This window comes from Danio aesculapii, chromosome 16 (assembly GCF_903798145.1).
Source record: "Danio aesculapii chromosome 16, fDanAes4.1, whole genome shotgun sequence".
NCBI lineage: Eukaryota > Metazoa > Chordata > Actinopteri > Cypriniformes > Danionidae > Danio > Danio aesculapii.
In genome coordinates this window covers 8,708,814-8,731,157 of record NC_079450.1, presented here as the reverse complement: position 1 = coordinate 8,731,157, position 22,344 = coordinate 8,708,814, and the positions used below count along the sequence as shown (strand labels likewise).

Genomic DNA, 22,344 nt, shown 5'->3' with positions numbered 1-22,344 from the left:
CAAGCAGAAAACATTCCTGACAATTTTAGGTCAGGACCGCTCCATCATTTTACAGTGAGTGTTGCATTAATATTCGTCTAATGTTCATGAAAACTCCATTCTGAACTGATGTTGGCGGGTTATGTGAGAAGGGTTTTATGAATGATTCAGAGGAAATTGCTTCTGTTGGAATGCCTGTTTGTGTACACTCTTATTCTGAACTGAATGCAATGATTTGAAAAATGAGTGTACTTCAGATGTTTTCTATAAGAACAATGTCCTCCAATGATTACCTTAATGTATATTCATTTTTCAGAATGTTTGGAGCTTAGTTGGGTGGAAAAGAATATTGTAAATAGTCTTAATATTTTAGCGTGAGAAAATGAATGAATGAACGAATGAACGTAAGAAACCATGTGGGTTTGATGGATAACAAATACAAATGATTTATGGAATGAATGAACGAATGAATGAATGAAACCATATGGGTTTGGAATGATGGATGAAATACAAATGTCATAATTGTATAAAATGTAAAATTTGAAAATTTAAAGCAATGAAATTTAATTAACCTAATGAATGAGTGAATAAATGAAACCACAAGGGTTTGTTGTATAAAATGAATACAAATGATTTAGATAATGAATGAATGAATGAATCAATCAATGCATGAATCAATGAATGAAACCATATGGGTTTGAAATAATGTATAAAACAAAAATGTAAAAAATGTCAAATTTGAAATAACTTAAAGTACTAAAATTTAAGTCAATAAATGAATGAATGAATGAATGAACTGATGACTGAATGTATGTATGAATTAATTATTTAATTGAACCATATGGGTTTGGAATGCTGGATAAAATACAAACGTCATAATTGTATAAATGTAAAATTTGAAAATTTAAAGTAATGAAATTTAATTAAGCTAATGAATGAATGAATAAATGAAACCACAAGGCTTTGTTGTATAAAATTAGTACAAATGATTTAGGTAATGAATGAATGAATGAATGAATGAATGAATGAATGAATGAATGAAACCATATGGGTTTGAAATAATGTATAAAACAAAATTGTCAAATGTAAAAAAATGTCAAATTTGAAGTAGTAAAATTTAAGTCAATAAATAAATGAATTAATTAATTAATAAATGAATGAATGAATTGATGATTGAATGTATGTGTGAATGAATTATTTAATTGAACCATATAGGTTTGGAATGCTGGATAAAATACAAACGTCATAATTGTATAAAATGTCAAATTCTAAAATTTTAAGTAGTGAAATTTTTATGTAAACTAATGAATAAATGAAGGAACGAATGAATTAATAAATGAATGAATGAATAAAACTATATGTGTTTGGAATAATGGATAAAACAAATGTTATAAATGTATTAAAAGTCCAGTTTTAAAGTAGTCAAATTTAAGTAAGTCAATGAATGAATGAATGAATGAATGAATGAAAGAAATAAAGAACGAAAGAAAGAAAGGAAACAATATGGGTTTGAAATTATGGATGAAATAAAAACTTCACACATTTTAAATGTAAAATAATTTGAAGTAATAAAGTTAAGTGAATGAATGAATGAATGAATGAATGAATGAATGAATAAAAACCATATAGGTTTGGAATGATTCATTAAAAAAAACTTCATAAATGTATAAAATGTAACATTTAAAGTACTTTAAAGTATTAAAATGTAAGCAAATGAATGAATGAATGAATGAATGAATGAAAATCATATGGGTTTAGAAGGACAGTGATAAAATAAAAATAAAAACTTAATTGTAATTTTTTATAAATTATTGTTTAAAAAAGTCTAGACAGAGGGAAAGACATCGAGAAAGAACAACAGACAGCAACGAATAAAAAAATGACATGACATACAGACAAAACAACATACACATACAGTGAAAGTACAATAGAATGGCAGAACAAAAGACAGACAAACAGATTCCAACAGGACACAAAGCTAGTTTGGTTCACCTGAGAACGAGATGTTGAAGCCCTGGAAGGAGATGGAGAAGTCTGAGATGAAGCGGAGCTGGGCTTTGAAGTTTCCGTACAGTCCAGCATTGACTGGCGGGGGTCGTTGCGAACCGGTGAGCCGAGCGAGAGGCCGCGCGAAACTGCCGTTCTCCGTCAGCAGCAGATAGTCATGGTGATCCTCCAGGTGAAACGCATGAAACGTGAACTGCACACCTGAACAGAAGAGCACTATTTCACACTGACCAAAAAAAATGTCAAAATGGGTCATGTCAGGACGCATCACTCTTGAAGCTGTGGGCATAAAACAAATCCCGCACTTACCGTAAAATAGATTCGATTAGGCTGGATGTTTGAAATAAATGTTAATGCTAATAAATGATACATTTTAATTACCTTTTGTTTTGAAGGAATACTTATAATACAACTGAATACAACTGATTTGAAAGAATGTGTTTTGAAGAGAGGTTAATTAAATGCATGTTTGGACACATTTTGTTTTACCAGCCGCTTATTTTATATCATTGCTTAATGAAACTATAACATATAACAGACTTGCCAATTCAACTTATTTGTGTTATTTCCTCTGAACACTGTATTAAATATCTCTGCTGTATATATACTGTCTACAGCAGGGGTCACCAAACTTGTTCCTGAAGGGCCGGTGTCCTGCAGATTTTAGCTCCAACCCTAATCAAACACACCTGAACAAGCTAATCAAGGTCTTACTAGGTATACTTGAAACACCCAGGCAGGTGTGTTGAGGCAAGTTGGAGCTAAACCCTGCAGGGACACCGGCCCTCCAGGACCGAGATTGGTGACCCCTGGTCTACAGAAATGGATAAAGAGAGAACTAGGAACGGATCAGTTTCTCTGGATGTATAATTTAAAGTTTTTTAAATATTTTCTCAAGAAAAATATTTCATTGTTTTGTTCAGAAAACTTCAATGACATCAATAAAATGGTCAAAATAACAAAAGAAACTCTGTTTTAAGACTTTCTTATATTCAATTTTTATACAACATTAAACTTTAGTTTTTTTTTACTTCATACTTTAAGAAATCAATATTTGGTGCAATAACCAATACTTTCAATCAAAACAAATACACTCACCAGCCACTTTAATAGATATACCTGTCCAACTGCTCGTCACTAAGATTTACAAAGAATGGTCCGAAAAAGAGAAAATATAATGAGCAGCGGGTGGAAATGCCTTGTTGAATGGCCACAGTGGTTCCAGCTGATAGAAAAGCAACAGTAACTCAAATAACCACTCGTTACAACCGAGGTCTGCAGAAGAGCATCTCTGAACCCACAACAACACATCGAAACTTGAGACAGATGGACTACAGCAGCAGAACTCACCGGGCGCCACTCCTGTCAGATATGAACAGGAAACCGAGGCCACAATTCGCACAGGCTCACCAAAATTGGACAATTGAAAATTGGAAAAACGTTGCCTGGTCTGATGAGTCTCAATTTCTGCTGCGACATTTGGATGGCAGGGTCAGATTTTGGCATCAACAACATGAAAGCATTTTTCTTGATACACTTTGGGCCCATTAGTACCAATTGGGCATTGTGTCAACACCACAGCCTACCTGAGTATTGTTGCTGACCAAGTCCATCCCTTTATGACCAGTGTACTCAACTTCTAATGGCTACTTTCAGCAGGATAACCCACCATGTCATAAAGCTTGAACCATCTCAGACTGGTTTCTTGAACATGACAATGAGTTCACTGTACTCAAATGACCTCCACAGTCACCAGTTCTCAATGGAGCACCTTTGGGATGTGGTGGAATGGGAGATTCGCATCATGGATGTGCAGCCGACAAATCTGCAGCAACTGCGTGATGCTATCATGTCGATATGGACCAAAATCTCTGAGGAATATTTCTAGTACCTTGTTGAATATATGCCACGAAGAAGTAAGGCAGTTCTGAAGAAAAAAAAAAAAAGAGATGTACCTAATAAAGTGGCCAGTGAGTGTTATTATTTTGACCTATTGTCGTTTTCTGGAAGTAATGCTCTAAATGGCCATATTTATACTTGCAATTTGGAGTTTATATTAAATTATTGCTAAACGAAACATGACCAAAATGATACATCAAAGCAACTTATTTGTGTTTTTCCCCTGAATAGCGTATTGAACAATTGGTAGCAGTTTTATCACAAAAACAATTCAAAAAATGATCCCTTGGATTTACAAAAGTTTTCTTTTTACATTAAGTCGTTGACAAAAATGTATTTTGGCTGAATTTAAACAAACACATTAAGTTGAACATTATTAAATTTAATTTGTTTGTTTAAATTCAACCCACTTTACAGGAATTTAAAAATTCAAGAGAGACCACTTGAACATTCTCAGTTTGTCTGGATATACACTTTCAAATTACATTATGCGATTGATATCACTCTATCTCTTGAAAAACATTGTGCATTTCTGAAGTGTGCCTCACACAGGTGAGTGGGCTTGACAAACCACCTATAAAAACTCTTTCTGCTCTACATACATCAGACACTTTACTTAAAATTCATCTTACAAGGACTAAATAGCAAAAACAATGTTTACCTGAGAATGCACCACATAATCATGTTACACTATTTGTTTTATTCAACCTTAAATACATCATTTGCACAATTGCCCCTGCAAGACTTATTATAAGTGAATATGTATGTTTCTGGTAGAATGTTCCATATATTCATTTGTAGGCAACACAATACTAAAGTTTTAACTTCAGTAGAGTTCAAAAATTTGTATTTGGGCAATTAAATTGTTAATTTGATCAATTTGACAAATACTCTAAGGGTGTACTCACACCAGGCTACCCGAACCGTGCCCGGGTGCATTTTCCGGTTCGTTTCACAAGTGTGAGTACAAATATCACTGGAGCATGAAACTGAAGACGTGACATCACTTTTAAGGGACTGTTTCATATAGATTTATTAATCATTCTTAGTTTTCAATGAACGTGAACTGTCATAGTTTATCAAAGATGCAAACCCCTCGCTGAATGTCAGCTGCCGCCTTCAGCAAACCCTTTAATATGTGCAGCGCGATGAAGTTCATGAAAGTTTTTGAGCGTCAAAAGTGGTGGATCTGTTCAGCAAAAGATTTGACTGTGAGTCATTACATCCCAAATGATGTAAATAATACAAAACAACACAACTAAAGCAATCTCCTCTGTATTGAGCGAGAGCGCTTCTCTTCAAAACTGAACAGTTGTAAGCATGCTTGAGATTGGAAGGTAAAATTGCAATGTAATTGCAAGCTGAAAGGGAGAGGGGTGGAGAGACGAGCCTGTGTATAGTTAGAAACAACCGTGCCTAGAGTGAGTACACCCTAAATAACAATATTTATATCTATAATTTGAAGGAAATGTTATCAGAACTTCATACAATAGAACAAATGTTAACATTTAACGCAAGCATACACCTAGTAAATCCAATCCATCCAAAAGAAACTGAGAATTTCCAAATGGTCTGTCAATTTTTCATGCTTGTGTTCAGTACATAAAACCATAAAAAATACACACTTTTATGTGTTCACGGACACCTAAAAAAATAAAGAAAGAATGAAACCCAGAGCTTGGCCAGATAAGATATCAAACAAAAGCCAGTTCTCATCTTCTACTGACAGCGCATGAAGAAATCTCACGGGCTCCTACCTTTGCCATGGCTGACCTCCAGAGTCCATGTGCAGTTTAATGAGTTGGGATAGAGCTCGGGGAAGCCGGGAGAGAGTATGATGCCCTCTGGGCCGCGCACATCGCCTCCGCACAGAGCTGCAGGAAGACACGTGTGGAATCTTAAAAAAAGATCTTAAACTTTACTGGAAGCACATATGCAACTTTTTTTTAGTATCACTTTCAGGAATTCTGTTGAGATAAGCAGTGATGAGCCTGGGGAATTCAAAGAGCACACTAACCTTCACCGGAAGTAAAAATACCACTGAAAGGTTAATGAGAGTAATGAGAAGTTCTTCTACTTTGAGCAGCTTTCCACCTGCCGTTTTCTCCAGAAAAGGTCACTTTACTATGCCTATAAAAGTTTTCTTAGTAAAAAAAGTGCTACTGCCCATGCAAATTCCTCTGCTATGGTGCCAGGGTGTTATGGGTGATTGCATGGCCATAGCTATGCGGTTAAAAAAGTGGTCTCTGCACTTTTTTTCTTCAGTCTTTACACTGAAAAAAGTGCTAACTTAAATTACTATCAACTTGTTACAGCTCAATCCAATTCAGTTCAATTCACCTTTATTTGTATAGCGCTTTTACAATGTAGATTGTGTCAAAGCAGCTTCACATAAAAGGTCATAGTAAATAGGAACAGTGTAGTTCAGTTTTTAGTGTTTAAGTTCAGTTTAGTTTAGCTCAGTTCAGTGTGGTTTAAAAATCACTACTGAGAGTCCAAATACTGAAGAGCAAATCCAACTATGCGCAGCTCTACAGATCCCGAACCATGCATGCCAGTGGTGACAGCGGAGAGGGAAAAAAAACTTCACTAATTGGCAAAAGTGAAGAAAAAAAAACCTTGAGAGAAACCAGACTCAAGTTGTTAACCAGACTCACTATTCTAGTTTAATTGTATAGTGCTTTTCACAATAATTATTGTTTCAAAGCAGCTTTACAAAAGGTGCACATTACTGCATTACAATCAAATTCCGCAAAGTTAAAGTTATTAGTTACAAAAACTTTATTAATTACTAAAAACTTTAACTAATTAAATAGTAACTAATAGTTTTTAAAAGTTTAAGTTATTATATATATATATATATATATATATATATATATATATATAAACATAGTTAACCTGCAGTTATATATATATATCGATGATGAACATGTTTAATGAAGTGTAGCCAAATCTACCTGCCTTTAAAACCAAGTTCAAGTGGGCTAGAGACTCTTATGCTATGCCTTACGGATGTGAAAGCCTGGCTGTCTTTGAACTTTCTAGATGATAATTCATTCATTTTTTTTGGCTTAGTGCCTTTATTAATCTGGGGTCGCCACAGCGGAATAAACCGCCAACTTATCTAGCACATGTTTTACGCTGCTAATGCCCTTCCAGCCGCAACCCATCTCTGGGAAACTAGATTATAATGACTAAATTAAATTCAATTAAATTAAATTTTAAAAACTGAAATAATTTTGTTCGGCCTTAATCTTGAAAAATGAAGTGTTTCTAAGAAGTCCTGGGTAAAAAATCTGGGTGTTATTCTGGATGATGACTTGAGCTTTGACAAACATAAATGCAGTGGTTAAATCCTGCTTCTTTCAGCTTCAACTTTTAAAAACAGCCAATTCTATCTACAAAAAATAATCCATGCTTTTATTACCATTAGATTGGACTATTGTAACTCACTATACTTTGGGATTATTCAGAAAACCTTATCCTGTTTACAATTAGTTCAAAATGCTGCCGAGAGGGAGAGAGAGGGAGAGAGAGGGGAAAGAAAGAGAGAGAGAAAGAGAGAGAGAGAGAGAGAGAGAGAGAGAGAGAGAGAGAGAGAGAGAGAGAGAGAGAGAGAGAGTTCGGATTGGCCTAAAATTTGCATAAACAGCCAAATTGAATTTAATTCAACAATAATTTTTCAGTATAAAAGGTTTACAAAAAAATCTTATTTGATTGCAACTTTTAGGGCTTAATTTACATAAAATGTTTACACAGCAAATAAAAATAAATAGAAATCACATTTTGTTTTGTAAGATACTTCAGATTTTTGTTCAAAGAGCAAACTAAATAGTTTTTGGATGCATTAAAACATCATATTAAGCTAATTTTGCACTCTAAAAAATGCTGGGATGTTGTAATCCAACACTGGGTTAAACATGGACAATTTAAATTTAATTGAAAGAATTTACCTAATGTTGGGTTTGTCCATATTTGACCCAGTGCTGTGCTATGACAGCCCAGCATTTTTTAAGGGTAGTCTTTATCCACATTTTTCTGATATTGTATGGTCTAAACCAAACAAAACCACCTGCTAACATTTGCTAAAACATGCTGAAGCGACATTGTAGGTAGACAAAATGTAAAAAAAAATAATAATAAAACAAAAAACCAAATACACTAGATTGACTCTTGGTGTGTGCAATCAGAGAATCTGAAAATAAAGGCTCATCTCTAATTGTGTTTCTTCAGAACACAATCTGTCTATTAAAGAGAGACTCTGAGTGCTTCAAGAAACCTTATTATAGGGGTTTCTACTAAACCGAAAGCTGAATTGGCTGGTGGCATTATCTTGAAAGGGCTCAAACTATTGATTTGGGCACATATAGATCTTGGGTAACAGTCAATCCAAGTACAAAAAACATTCTAGTACCACTTTAGGACTTAACTGAGGAGACTAGTACAGGCAACATGATGAAACAGAATACCAAATTATTTTTAAGCAGACAAAATGTTCAAATGTTTGAACTGCAGTAAATACTCTTGAGGCAGGAAAATGATATGTAAAAAATAAATAAATCACCGTTACCCTTACTTCACACTAAGTATGCACATAAGGCATTGCTAATAATAAAAGAACAGAATTTTTAGAGCCAGCGAGGTAGTATTGGAAAGTCTTTACACTGCTATTTTATAAAACTAAATGGAAACTGGGTATAATGTTTCAAAAGGAGCTGTTGACATGGAATTAAACCAGGTTTTGGTAAAAACCCAAACAATACGAACATAAAAATACAACAAAACAAACAAACAAAAAATCTGAAAAATGAGTCGTGTAATAAAAATGAAGTTTTTTTGAAGTGAACTTCTGAATTGTGTTTCATACTTTATATAAAAGCCTTTTAGGTGATAGCAGATTAAAGACGCCTCTCATATGGGGAATGAAGTCACATGCATCACTCAGGTGTGAGTTTTTCAGACGTCAACAGAGTGTAAAAATCTTGATGGTTTTGTGGATCTCATCTATCAAATCTGATCTTTATTTTGTATTTTCTATTGGATTCAAGTCAGGTGATTGGTTGGGCCATTCTACAGCTTGATTTTCTTTCTCTGAAAGCATTTGAGAGTTTCCTTGGATGTGTTTTGGATCATTGTCTGAAACGTCCACCTTGGTTTCATCTTCAACATCCTGATACCGTAGATGTTGGACTGAAGAAGCTAATATTCATTTATACTGGCGAAGGACAGAGGAGTGATACGGACAACTAAAAGATTTCAGCTGCTGTCTGGGCTTTCACTGCCTTTCGATTTGTTTTCTTTGAAAATATTGATTTAATTGGTTGTTACCAATATCCGGGGAAAATTTCAAGCAAACGGCACCTTAAGAAATAAGAAATTCTGAGAAAAATGGAGACGTGTTCAATACTTTTTCTTTACCCACTGCATATGAGCTTTATTTTAACAAAGTTAATAAATTGCAAAATGTACAAATGGTCTAAATGACTGCCTCTGTATTTGTAGAGTTAAAATGCCACCATGATTTGGAACATAGCCATTGCACCATAGATGCAGTCATAATCAGTACTTCTTAAGATGCCTACACTTAGGCCTGAACTTCAGGATTTAAGCACTGACAGCAGATTTCCTTAGAGACTTCACCTTTAATGATAATGAATGTCAGCGTCACTCCCCGCGAGACGATAAAAAGAGTCTAGTGCCTCGGGCTCAACATCTGCCTAAATCACTTTCTTTCTTCCCTCCGGCACTGTGAAGTACCCAAAATATTTCCTCCATATTCAGTTCATTCCGTATGACATGAAGTCATTAAAATTGAATACGCCAAATGGGCCAGACCTGCCAATGAGTGCTCGCTTGGAAAATTTTACCCGAAGGTTAAAGTCAACAAAATCGACTTTTACTTTACTCTAGATAACGAGATGGTCATCTTCAGTTGAAATACACCTCCAGTAGTCAAGCTTTCCTCATCCAATGAACTCCCTATGGATAAAAATTGTTGCTTGGAGTTGCTTCAGTCTGAATACAGCTGTGGTGCAAAGTTTCAGACTAATCTCAAGTGGAAATGTAACTATTTTATGTGTGACAGTTTAGTGGCTAATTCATATAAAGCTGTATGAGTTAAGTCTTATGAAAATGTACCATTTTAAAAAGGGAGGCATGGTACCCAACCCGCCCCTAAACTCAATCGTCATTGGGGAATGAGCAAATCATATGAAACTGTATGAATGAAATCATACAAATTTATACAAATTAGCCACTAAATCAAAAAGTTACAAATCGCACAAGCAATATTCAATTAAACGCAATTAAAGTTTTTGTAAATCGCTTTTCACAATAATCATTGTTATAAAGCAGCTTTACAAAAGGTGCACATTATTGCATTACAATCAAAGCCAGAAAAGTTATTAGTAACCATAACTTTATTAGTTGCTAATAACATTTAAAAATTTTTTAATTATTATGTATAGCTAACCTGCAGTTATTTAGTATATAGATGATGTCCATGTGTCAATGTGAGCTTTGAATGCCAGTTGAATGCTTAAATTTCAGAAATCAGAACTTAATAGAACTTAAGTCTTAATAGAAAGCCCAACAATGGGTCAGCAATTGGTTTGGTAACAAATTAAACATTTCCAGGACATTACTCTGTATTTATAATTAATATTTAAACAAGTAATACAGAAGAATATCAATCAAGGGGAAAAAGTCAACTAAATCTAGAACAATTTAATTTAATTTAATTTAGCAATTTAATTTAATTTAATTTAATTTAGCAAAAAAAAGCTGAAAAGAAAATGAATGAATAATTTATTTTAATTTTAAAAAGGCGAAAAGAAAATGAATGAATAATTTATTTTAATTTTAAAAAGGCGAAAAGAAAATGAATGAATAATTTATTTTAATTTAATAAAAAAATGCCGAGAAGAAAATAAAGTAATAATTTAATTTAATTTAATAAAAAAATGCTGAAAAGAAAATTAATGAATAATTTAATTTAAAAATGCCGAAAAGGAAATGAATAATTGAATTGAATTAAATTATATTTTAATGTAATTTAATAAAAAAGAAAATCCATTTAAGAAAATTAATTAAATTTCGGTATTTATATATATATATATATATATATATATATATATATATATATATATATATATATATATATATATATATATATATATATATATGTGTGTGTGTGTGTGTGTGTGCGTGCGTGCATGCGTGCGTGCGTGCGTGCGTGCGTGCGAATTATTAGCAAGAATTAGAAAAACTAATAAATTAAATAAATAATTTAATAATCCATTTATAAAGACCATTTATACCATTTATAAAGACCATCCATTTTTGAACATAAGTGATTACATTTATCACTACAATATTATGTTATTTTATTTTTATATGTATCAACAGTTGTCTTACTGAGACAGCTCTCTGGTAGCTCTCACAATACCATGCATGCTCATAAAAACTCCAAACAGAACTAAAAAAAAAGAATAGAATATCCAGTAAGACTTAAAGCCTTTATATATAATGCATGAAGATGTATCATTAACAATTAACGATTTCATTAATTCTTATGGCCAATAATATATCCTAACGATATTAAAAAAACTACAACACTATTTTTAACAGCATACCTATTTTAAGTTCTGAATGGCACTCTTTAACTACATGTTGTTATATAAAAAAATAACAACCTGCAATTACACATAATTAAGTTGTGGATTTTATTGAAAACTGACATTTCCTGCTGTCAGAGAAATTATGTTTGAGATGAGATGTCAGTTTGCAGTCAGAATTAAATGCGATAAGAATTATTATACCTGCATATACAGTTGAAGTCAGAAGTATTAGCCCTCTTGAATTATTAGACCCCTGTATATTTTTTCCCCAATTTACAGTAGTTTGTTCTGTAGACAATCAAAAAAAAAATATAAATAAATAAATACTGCTTAACCCTGTAAAGCCCACTGTTGCAGAATTATACACTTTTAACAATTCTTTTCATGATTAATGGGTCCTATTGTGTGTCCTCGTGATGCTTTTGGATAGAAAAAGAGTTTATAGGTCTGGTCATCCTGCCATGAAATCTCAACCTGCTCTCTTGGCATTGGGCTGATCTCTTTTTTTGCACAAGATTTAAGTAAAATTCTTTAAATATTTTTTGTGTGTTGATTACAATGTATAGAACAAATCCATATTTTGTTATTTTAGAAAACATTCATCAAATTTAATTTAGAGCCCATTTTGTCTATGTTGTAATTCTACAACTTTGGGTCAGAGTGGTAGCCTGTTGCATCGTTCAGGGACAGCTGTGAATGGTCTTGAATGTGAACCTGTTATGCCGAGTCCAGACTGCATGATTTTAGCCCTGATTTTGACTCCCCGACAAGTTTTGTGAAATCGCCGACAAATGCCTGAAATCAGAGGCAAATCGGTGCTCGTTCACGTGAGTAACAATCACACAGTATGAACTACAGTGCATCCGTGAAGTATTCATAGCGCTTCACTCTTTACACATTTTTTTATGTTACAGCCTTATTCCAAAATGGATTAATTTCATATATTTCCCTCAAAATTTCCTACACACAATTCAAATACACAAAATTTCCTACACACAATACACCATAATGACAATGTGAAAAAATTAATTAAAAATAAAAAGCTGAAGAATCACATGTACAGAAGTATTTCATGTACATGTACAGCCATTTTCAGATCTCTCTAGAGATGTTCAATAGGACTCAGGTCTGGGCTCTGGTTGGGCCACTCAAGGAACATTCGCTGAGTTGTTGTGAAGCCACTCCATTGATATTTTGGCGGTGTGCTTTGAGTCAATGTCCTGCTGGAAGATGAACCATCGCCCCAGTCTGAGGTGAAGAGCACTCTGAAGTAAGTTTTGATTCAGGATGTCTCTGTACATTGCTGCATTCATCTTTTCCTCTATCCTGACTAGTCTTCCAGTTCCTGTTGCTCAAAAACATCCCCACAGCATGATGCTGCCACCACCATGCTTCACTGTAGGGACGGTATTAGCCTGGTGATGAGCGGTGCCTGGTTTTCTCCAAATGAAATGCCTGGAATTCACTCTACAGAGTTCAATTTTAGCCCAATCAGACCAGAGAATTTTGTTTCCTATGGTCTGAGAGTCCTTCAGATGCCTTTTGGCAAATTCCAGGTGGGGAGTGGCTTCCGTCTGGCCACTCTACCATACAGGCCTGATTGGTGGATTGCTGCACAGATGGTTGTCCTTCTGTAAGGTTCTCTTCTCTCCACAGAAGAACGCTGGAGCTCAGACAGAATGACCATCAGGTTATTGATCACCTCCCTGACTAAGGCCCTTCTCCCCAATCACTCAGCTTAGATGGCCAGCCAGCTCTAGGAAGAGTCCTGGTGGTTGTAAACATCTTCCACTTACGGATGATGGAGGCCACTGTGCTCATTGGAACTTTCAGAGCTGCAGAAATTTTTTCTGTAACCTTCCCCAGCCTTGTGCCTCAAGACAATCCTGTCTCTGAGGTCTATAGACAATTCATTTGTCTTCATGCTTGGTTTGTGCTTTGACATGCACTGTCAACCCTGGGACCTTATATAGACAGGTGTATGCCTTTTCAAATCATGTCCAATCAACTGAATTCACCACAGGTGAACTCCAATTAAGCTGCTGAAACAATTTAATCAGTGGGAACAGAATGAACCCGAGCTCAATTTAAAGCTTGTATTTAGAGCACTGTATTAAATATGCGATCTGAGAGAATCGACGATGAGTCGCTGACATGTCAGATATTTGGCATTCTAAATATCAAGAGCTGTCAGAGATTTAAATCATGCCGTGTAAAATGTGTTCTGATTGAAAATAACATCGGCGATCACCTACAGCCAACGAGAGAGCAGCATCCACTAGTGTGGGTCTCTACAGACTAGCGGAAGGTTCGGGAGATGTTGAAAGGGCTTGTTTTCAGTGTATTTGGACCCAAGAAATGGAGGAAAAACTAGTGGAAATTTGGCAGGAGCACCCATGTCTTGTTTGACATGTCATCTGAGAAATACAACAACTGTGTCGAAAAGGAAAAAAGCTGAAGAGAAATATTTCTTTCCCTTCAAAAGCCAGGTGAGCAAAATAAGTACATTTTCTCCATCACTAAAGGCTTCTTTCTCATTATATAGTTAATAACAAAATATATACTTCATGACCTCGCGTCGATTCCATGTCACGTCTCACGTGTGTTTGGTTGTAAGATGTAGTTTGCAGACCGAGACAAAGTTGTCGGCGATTCTCCTATTGTGAAGTCATGCAGTAAGTAAACCCCTTTCATCGATCCATCTTACAGTGTAAACACAGCAGCGACAAAACACTAGCCCAGATAGTCATGCAGTGTGAAAACTTCTGTGATGACACTACTTTGAAAATCGTGCAGTCTGAACTCTACATTAGTGCTCTGGGGAGATGCATGCGTCCCTTTTATTATGATAAGTAGTGACCATAATAGATCATTCAGACAGTATTGTCTGAATGTAGTGGAATTTTGATTAGCATTTGCATTAAAATAGTATTGAAATTGTCTGCAAAATGTAAATCTGCTACAATATGTGTTATTTGTGTTATTCACATAATAATATTACTAATTTTGACCTTAAAATGGTTATTAAAAAAATAAAAACTGCTTTTATTCTAGTCAAAATAAAGCAAATAGGATTTTCTTTAGAAGAAAAAACATTCTAGGAAATACTGTGAAAATGCCCTTGCTCTGTTAAACTGCATTTAGGAAATTTTTGAAAAATTCACCGGAGCACTTGTGAATTTTGACTTTAACTTTGCAGCCAGGCTTCAATTAAAATGTTGCTGAATATTCTTGGAATTGCTTCGAAGGTAGAAATCAGAGAAGTGTCTTAATGAGGAGCGTTAATTGGTGTAATGGAGAAGTGTAATTGTGATGACTGCTCACCGTCACATGTAGGCAGAGGGTGGCTCCACCAGTGGTTCTTTTCACAGACCAACTGCTCCTCGTGGCTCAGTCTGTATCCGGGCTCACAGCCAAACCACACCACAGAGCCGATGGCCAAGTCCTGCCCGTAACGGACCCCGTTTACTGGCACGCCAGGGTCCAAACATGAGTGAGTGTCCAGAGTGACACCTGAAACACAGCGGAAGATAAATCAAGTGAAGAAAAAAAAAAACACCATGTAAACTTACTTAGTATTATATTATATTATATTATATTATATTATATTATATTATATTATATGATATTATATTATATTATATTATATGAACCGTCAACTTATGTAGCAATTGTTGCGGACGCCCTTTCATGCTGCAACCCAGTGCTGGGAAACATCCATACACTTGCACACACTCGCATACACTATGGCCAATTTAGTTTATTAAATTCACCTATACCACGTGTTTGAACTGTGGGGGAAACTGGAGCACCCAGAGGAAACTCACGGCAACACAGTGAGAACATGCAAACTCCACACAGAAATGCCAACTGACCCAGCCGGGACTCGAACCAGCGACATTCTTATATATTATATTAAATTAGAATTATATTATATTATATTATATTATATTATATTATATTAGAATTATATTATATTATATTAGAATTATATTATATTAGAATTATATTATATTATATTAGAATTATATTATTATATTATAGTAGATTATATTATATTAGAATTATATTATATTATATTATATTATATTATATTATATTATATTATATTATGTTATGTTATATCATATTATATTTTATTATATTATATCATATTATATTGATATAATGTTTATTCATTTAATTTTATTTAAAACAATAATTTGATCAGGTTATTTAATTAATTATTTTTTGTATATGTTTAATTAGATTTTTTATGTTACATTATACATATTACATTACATTTTATTTTATATTTATATATTTAACAATATAGTTTACATACTCAAGCTAACTCAAGTTGTACTGTAGTAAAAGCATCATTTTATTCTATTGCATTGACAATTAAATTATTACTTTGCATGTGAATGGTACTTCTATAAACTGGTACCAGTATCAAAATATTTGATCTTATTTTACTTGATTGTTTTGATAATGATATTTATTATTAAATGAAAATGTTTATCCATTTGTTTTGTTTTGCTTTAGTTATATGCATGAATCACATTTATATTATATTATTCATTTTCGACTGATCCCTTTATTAATCTGGGGTCGCCACAGTGGAATGACCCGCTAACTTATCCAGCATGTTTTATGCAGCGGATACCCTTCCAGCTGCAACTCATCACTGGGAAACACCCATACACTTCCATTAACACATATACTGTACAATACGGACAGTTTAGCTTACCCAATTCTATAGTGCATGTCTTAAACGTGTAAACGTGCTACCCACTGTGCCACCGCGTCACCTTATATTATATTATATTATATTATATTATATTATATTATATTATATTATATTATATTATATTATATTATATTATAAATTTTCTTTTCGGCTTAGTCCCTTTATTAATCTGGGGTCGCCACGGCGGAATGAACCGCCAACTTATCCAGCATATTTTTTACACAGCGGATGCCCTTCCAGCTGCAACCCATCACTGGGAAATATATTATATTATATTATATTATATTATATTATATTATATTATATTATATTATATTATATTATATTATACTATATTATATTATATTATACTTGTTCCTCTAGTATCAACATCAAAATGAGATAATATTAATAATAATAATAATAATAATAACAACAACACACATACGACTATATATTATTTTAAGTAATTATTTAAGTATATTATTTACTTTTTATTTGTCATTTTTATATATTATTTACTTATTTACCAGATTTTCCTTTATTTGCATGCAGCTATTCTGAAAAGATTTGGAAAATGAATGCAGTTTTATTTTTATTTTTGTACAATAAAGCCAATAAAGCGCACCAAATCGAAAAAATAGGGGAGAGGGGAAGAGAAATAGACAACAAAAGCCCGAAATGGAGAGAGTGAGACAGAATACTACAAAGAGAAATCCTCAAGCTGTTTGCTTGTGTGTGGAGAGACAGATATGATTCAGAATGAAATATCACTTCTCAGGCAAAAAGGCACACGGGTCTATAAAGACGGCTGACTCACTTTCATAAAAGAGCTTAAAGCCACTGTTAGAGCGACTGTTATCGGTGGTGAAGAGAAGATACAGGAAGTTGCTGCTGCTGAACAGGAACTGAGGGACTTGGGTGCCATTTAGAGAGGCGATTAGGGGCGAGAGGAGATTAGGCCCATCGTGCACCTCTAGAAAGTCATAATTGAGTTCTGTCTGGAACCTGCCGGAGAGAAAAAAAACAGATCAAAGAAAGGAGATAATAAAAATTACCACACAGAATGTATCTATGCACACACACACACACAGTGCTCATTACCCATGACTGGCCAACTGTTCCTCATTGAGCGCTACTCCTAATGAGAAGCCACAGTGTTCACACTGCTGTTTACTGATGCCATCAAACCGCTCTGTGATGTGTGAACGAACACAGATCTGCACTGCTGAGATGGGCTTTAATGGAATAGTTGAGCTTAGAGCTGCATGATTAATCGATAAAAAATTGCGTTCTCGATTCGACCCCCTAAACTATCCTAATCCAGCATTTCTACGATTCTGCCAATCATATTTTCAAGGTCAGGAGAGAAGTAAAGGCTGCCGCACAAGTCTTCACGATTGTCCAAATAGTGTTAAAAGTGTCACATACTGTATTTATGAGGTATAATTCATCCCTAAATGTAATTTCTGTCTTCATGTATTGATGTATTGATGTATTCGCGGCCGCAAAATCACACATGTTGTGAGCTGACCGTGAGCTGTTACCACAGTGAGGGCAGGTGCGCCTGTGAATGATGTCTATTTTAGTGAACAGAATCAGGACTGGGCGATACTGAAAATTTTGGTATCAATCCAATACCAAGTCAATACAGGGCCAGTATCGCCGATATCGATCCCGATACTGATACTTTTACTTAAAGCATGCACTTGAACCTAAATGTACTTTTCTGTAGGGAAGAACAGTGTATGATGATTTTTCAGTTGAATGCTCTCAAAGCAGCTATAATTAAATGTATTTGTTAAAACCCAGGACAAATTTTTAACACTTTTAAGTCGAATAAAAACATGTTTATTAGTGTAATGATCAGGATTTGCAAACACAAACTTATTACGACAGAACAATGAATTTTAGCTTTCCTTCAGGCTGGAGTTTTTGTTCAGAAACAATAATATAATAACAAATCCATTTCTCTTTTAGCACTTCTTTAAGGTCTTTAAACAAATAAATGTAAAACAAATATGCATTTCGAATACATTTTTAATAAACAAAGACCACAAAATTATTACTGGTCAACAAATGTTTTAAAACTTTTTTTTTTCAGTTTTTGTTCACTGTTTTCTTCAAAATAACAAAATTAATTGTTTCTCTATCATTCGACACTAAACACTGCCTTATTTAATAAACAAAGTGCAAACAGTTGCTTGTATATAATGAGGGATATTCTGACATTTTCATATTTTAAGTGTATGGTATACAGTGGTGGCCAGAATAATTTTTTCCATCATCTCAGAACAGCCAAAAGTGCTTGCGCTTTGTCGCTGCTGAGTCACGTGATGAAAGGACAACCAATAACAGAGCAAGAGCAACGGTGCATACGAGATATATACAAGCTCTATTATGAAACGAGCAATGTACTTTAGCGTAAATTAAATGAAATCTAAATAAAAGTATTGATCTCGAAAGGCTACTATCGATCCGATATCAATACCAATGTTGGTATCGATACTATCGATATTAGGATTGATCCGCCCACCCCTAAACAGAACTTGCTTATGTTTTGAATAACAGGTAATGGAGTTGTAAATAACATTCAGTTTGTTGTACACAGCAATCGTTTGGGAGCTGCGGGAGAAGTATGAACCGCACTTATCATTCAAATAATCATTTTAGAGTAATGATTACGACAAATATTCAATGTGTTTTTTCTTTCATAGCGAACACAAAGTGTTGTGCATGAAAATAATGTTTAACAGTGTCAGTAGCCTATATAATGTCGAATATAATGCAAGAGGGAATCTGATAATGATTAACGTCTTATTTTACCAGTAGAAAAATAGTCTAAAAATGTTATCAATGACAAATTGCAAGCATATATCTTACATCTCATCTCAATCATAATAATTCTAGTAAAGTCTATTCAAAATTGAGCATTTTAACGAACAGTAGACCTACATATAATGTTTATTGTTGTTTTACCATACGTTTGAGGAATAAGAACAGCCCACTAACTGACCTTTATTTTACATCTACAGAATCATGAGAAAATCGTGATCTTTATTTTAAGCAAAAGAATCGCAATTCTCATTTTAGCCAGAATCTTGCAGCTCTAGTTGAGCTAATAATGAAAACACTGTCATTTATATGCCCTTGTGTTGATTTAGATTGGTATGTCTTCAGCAGAAATGAAACAAACACTGCAAAAAATGCTTTCATACTTAAGAGTTTGTCTTGTTCCTAGTCAAAATATCTCAAAAATCAAGAAGGACTAGACCAATATTGTTTTCAGAAATAATTATGTCAAACGGTTTTCCTTAAAACAAGCAAAACAAACTGTTACGTATTGAGTAACTTATTTTGACAATGCTGGTGTGTATTGTTTAGAGTTGGGCCGATAGACAATGCCATCAACCATCGCCGATGGCCGATAGCCATCACGATGCTGAGCCGGCATCGCGATCCTCCGCCCCGCTACCATCCCATCAGCAACCCGCTGACCAAAAACTCACACTGAGGCCCCGTTTACATTAACATGTCTTAGTTTTAAAATGGTATTTTAGAATGAAAACAATCCACATCCACACTGGCGTTTCACCTAGCATTTCTGAAAAGCCCTCTATCCACTCCCGCTGAAAACGCACATCACACACACTCTGTCATGTGCTTCAGCCAGTGCTTAATTTGTGAATTGCGAGGTCCCGGAATAGATCAGGGTAACCGATCCGGCATGTTACTCAAGGATGGAGAGGTGTCGCAGACGAAAGTGGAGACCGGGGTGTGGTGGATGGCGAAGGGTTGTCGCGGACGAAAGTGAGCGGGGCAGAGGTGTCACGGACGAACGTGAAGAGGGTTGGGGAGTCGCGGAAGAAAGTAAAAGTGAACAGCGTATGGGGGAGGAGGGCGGTTGAGGAGGGGGATCGGTAAAATGAGGTGCCGAATCAGATTTCAGAGGTGCCGGATCCAGTGTGTTCCGGCACAAATTAAGCACTGGCTGCAGTGTCTGAGTTCCAGCAGTCAGCCCAGAGAGCAGTGCACATTGGACAGTTTATCAAGGATGTACAGCTAGATCGCCTCTCACTATAGTTGTTAAACGTGATAATTAATTAATCTTGTCTCTATCTAACAACTCTTTGGTCTTTTGAATCAGGTAACGTGTGATTTTATTAATGATTTGTTTTGCTGATGGTGTTGCTGGGTCATTGTCAAGTGATTTTTGAGAATTTTCAAGTGGTTACTAGGGTGTTCTGAGGCATTACTTGGTGGTTCCTAGGGGGTTCTGGAGTACTGCTAGACCAGTGGTTGCTGAGAAGCTCTAGGTAGTTTGTTAAGGTTTTCTGAGGTGTTGCTAGGTCAGTGGTTGCTAGGGTGTCACTAGGCCACCATGCCTAGTCTTCTAAGGTCATTGTTACATGATTGCTGGGATGTTCTGTGTGTTTGCTAGGTCAGTAGTTGCTAAGATATTTTAGATGGTTTCTAAGGTGTTGCTAGACAAGTGGTTTTCAGGATGTTCAAGTTAGTTGCAAGGTGTTGATAGGTCAAATAATTTTTTGGGGGGGTGGGGGGTTCAAGTGGTTACCAGGGTGTTCTGAGCCATTACTAGTGGTTGGTGGGGGGGTTCTGGGGTACAGCTAGATCATTAGTGGCTAGGGTGTCACTAGGACATAGTAATTGCTAGTTTGTTCTGGCATCATTCCTACATGGTTGCTGGGATATTCTGTGTTTGCTAGATCAGTAGTTGCTAAGATATTCTAGATGGGTGCTGGGTTGTTGCAAGACAAGCTGTATTTAAGATGTTCAAATTGTTTGCAAAGGTGTTGATAGGTCATTGTCAAGTGATTTTTTGGGGATTTTCAAGTGGTCACTAAGGTGTTCTGAGGCATTACTAGTAATTGCTGGGGGTTTCTGGGGTGCTACTAGACAAGTGGCTGCTAAGATGTTCTAAGTGGTTGCAAGATTTTTCTGGGGTGTTGCTAGGTTAGTGGTTGTTAGGGTGTCACTAGGCCATGGTAGTTGCTAGTTTGTTCTGGGGTCACTGCTTCATGGTTGCAAGGATGTTGTGTGTGGCTGTTAGGTTAGTAGTTGCTAAGATATTCTAAACGGTTGCTAGGGTGTTTTAAGTCTAGAGTTTTTTTTAGGATCTTGATATTCTACATGGTTGCAAGAATGTTCTGTGTGGCTGCTGGGTCTGTAGTTGCTAAGATGCTTTAGATGGTTGCAAGGGTGTTGCTGGGTCATTGTGATTTTTGGGGACTTTCAAGTGGTTACTAGGGTGTTCTGAGGCATTGTTTGGTGGTTGCTAGGGGTTTCGAGAGTACTGCTAGCTAAGATGGTCTAGGTAGTTGCTAAGGTTTCCTGAGGTGTTGCTTGGTCAGTGGTTGCTGGGGTGTCACTAGGCCATGCCTAGTTTGCTCTGGGGTTATTCCTACATGATTGCTGGGATTTTCTGAGTTTGCTAAGATATTTTAGGTGGTTGCTAGGGTGTTGCTAGACAAGTAGTTTTTAGGATGTTCAAGTTGCAAGGTGTTGATAGGTCATTGTCAAATAATTTTTGTGGGGATTTTTAAGTGGTTACTAGGGTGTCTGGAGCCATTACTATTGGTTGGTGGGGGGTTCTCGGGTAGTGGTAGATCATTAGTGGCTAGGGTGTCACTAGGCCAGTGTCATTGCTAGTTTGTTCTGGCATCATTCCTACATGGTTGCTGGGATGTTCTGTGTGGCTGCTAGGTCAGTAGTTGCTAAGATATTCTAGATGGTTGCTAAGGTGTTGCTAGATTAGTGGTTTTAGGATATTCAAGTTGGTTACAAGGGTGTTTCTAGGTTATGTTTAACTGTTTTTAAATGTTCAAGTGGTTACTAGGGTGTTCTGAGGCATTACGTGGTGGTTGCTAGGGGTGTCTGGAGTACTGTTAGACCAGTGGTTCCAGTGGTCTAGGTAGCTGCTAAGGTTTCTGAGGTGTTTGCTAGGTCAGTAGTTGCTAAGATATTTTAGATGGTTGCTAGGGTGATGTTAAACAAGTGTTTTTGATGTTCAAGTTGGTTGCAAGGTGTTGATAGGTCTTTGTCAAGTGATTTTTGGGGGGATTTTCAAGTGGTTACTAGGGTGTTTGGAGCCATTACTAGTGGTTGGTG

General features: G+C 35.4%; 1 protein-coding gene across 1 annotated transcript in view; it reads right to left on the bottom strand.

Annotated features, from left to right (window-relative positions):
- Window positions 1-22,344, bottom strand: part of csmd3a (CUB and Sushi multiple domains 3a) — a 685,206-nt gene that overhangs the window by 438,648 nt on the left and 224,214 nt on the right. The window contains exons 17-20 of the mRNA XM_056474744.1: window positions 17,036-17,223; window positions 14,829-15,017; window positions 5,643-5,759; window positions 1,972-2,187 (exon numbers count right to left, since the gene is read on the bottom strand). Of these exons, the coding sequence (XP_056330719.1) occupies window positions 1,972-2,187; window positions 5,643-5,759; window positions 14,829-15,017; window positions 17,036-17,223 (710 nt within the window). The remainder of the gene's footprint in view (window positions 1-1,971; window positions 2,188-5,642; window positions 5,760-14,828; window positions 15,018-17,035; window positions 17,224-22,344) is intronic.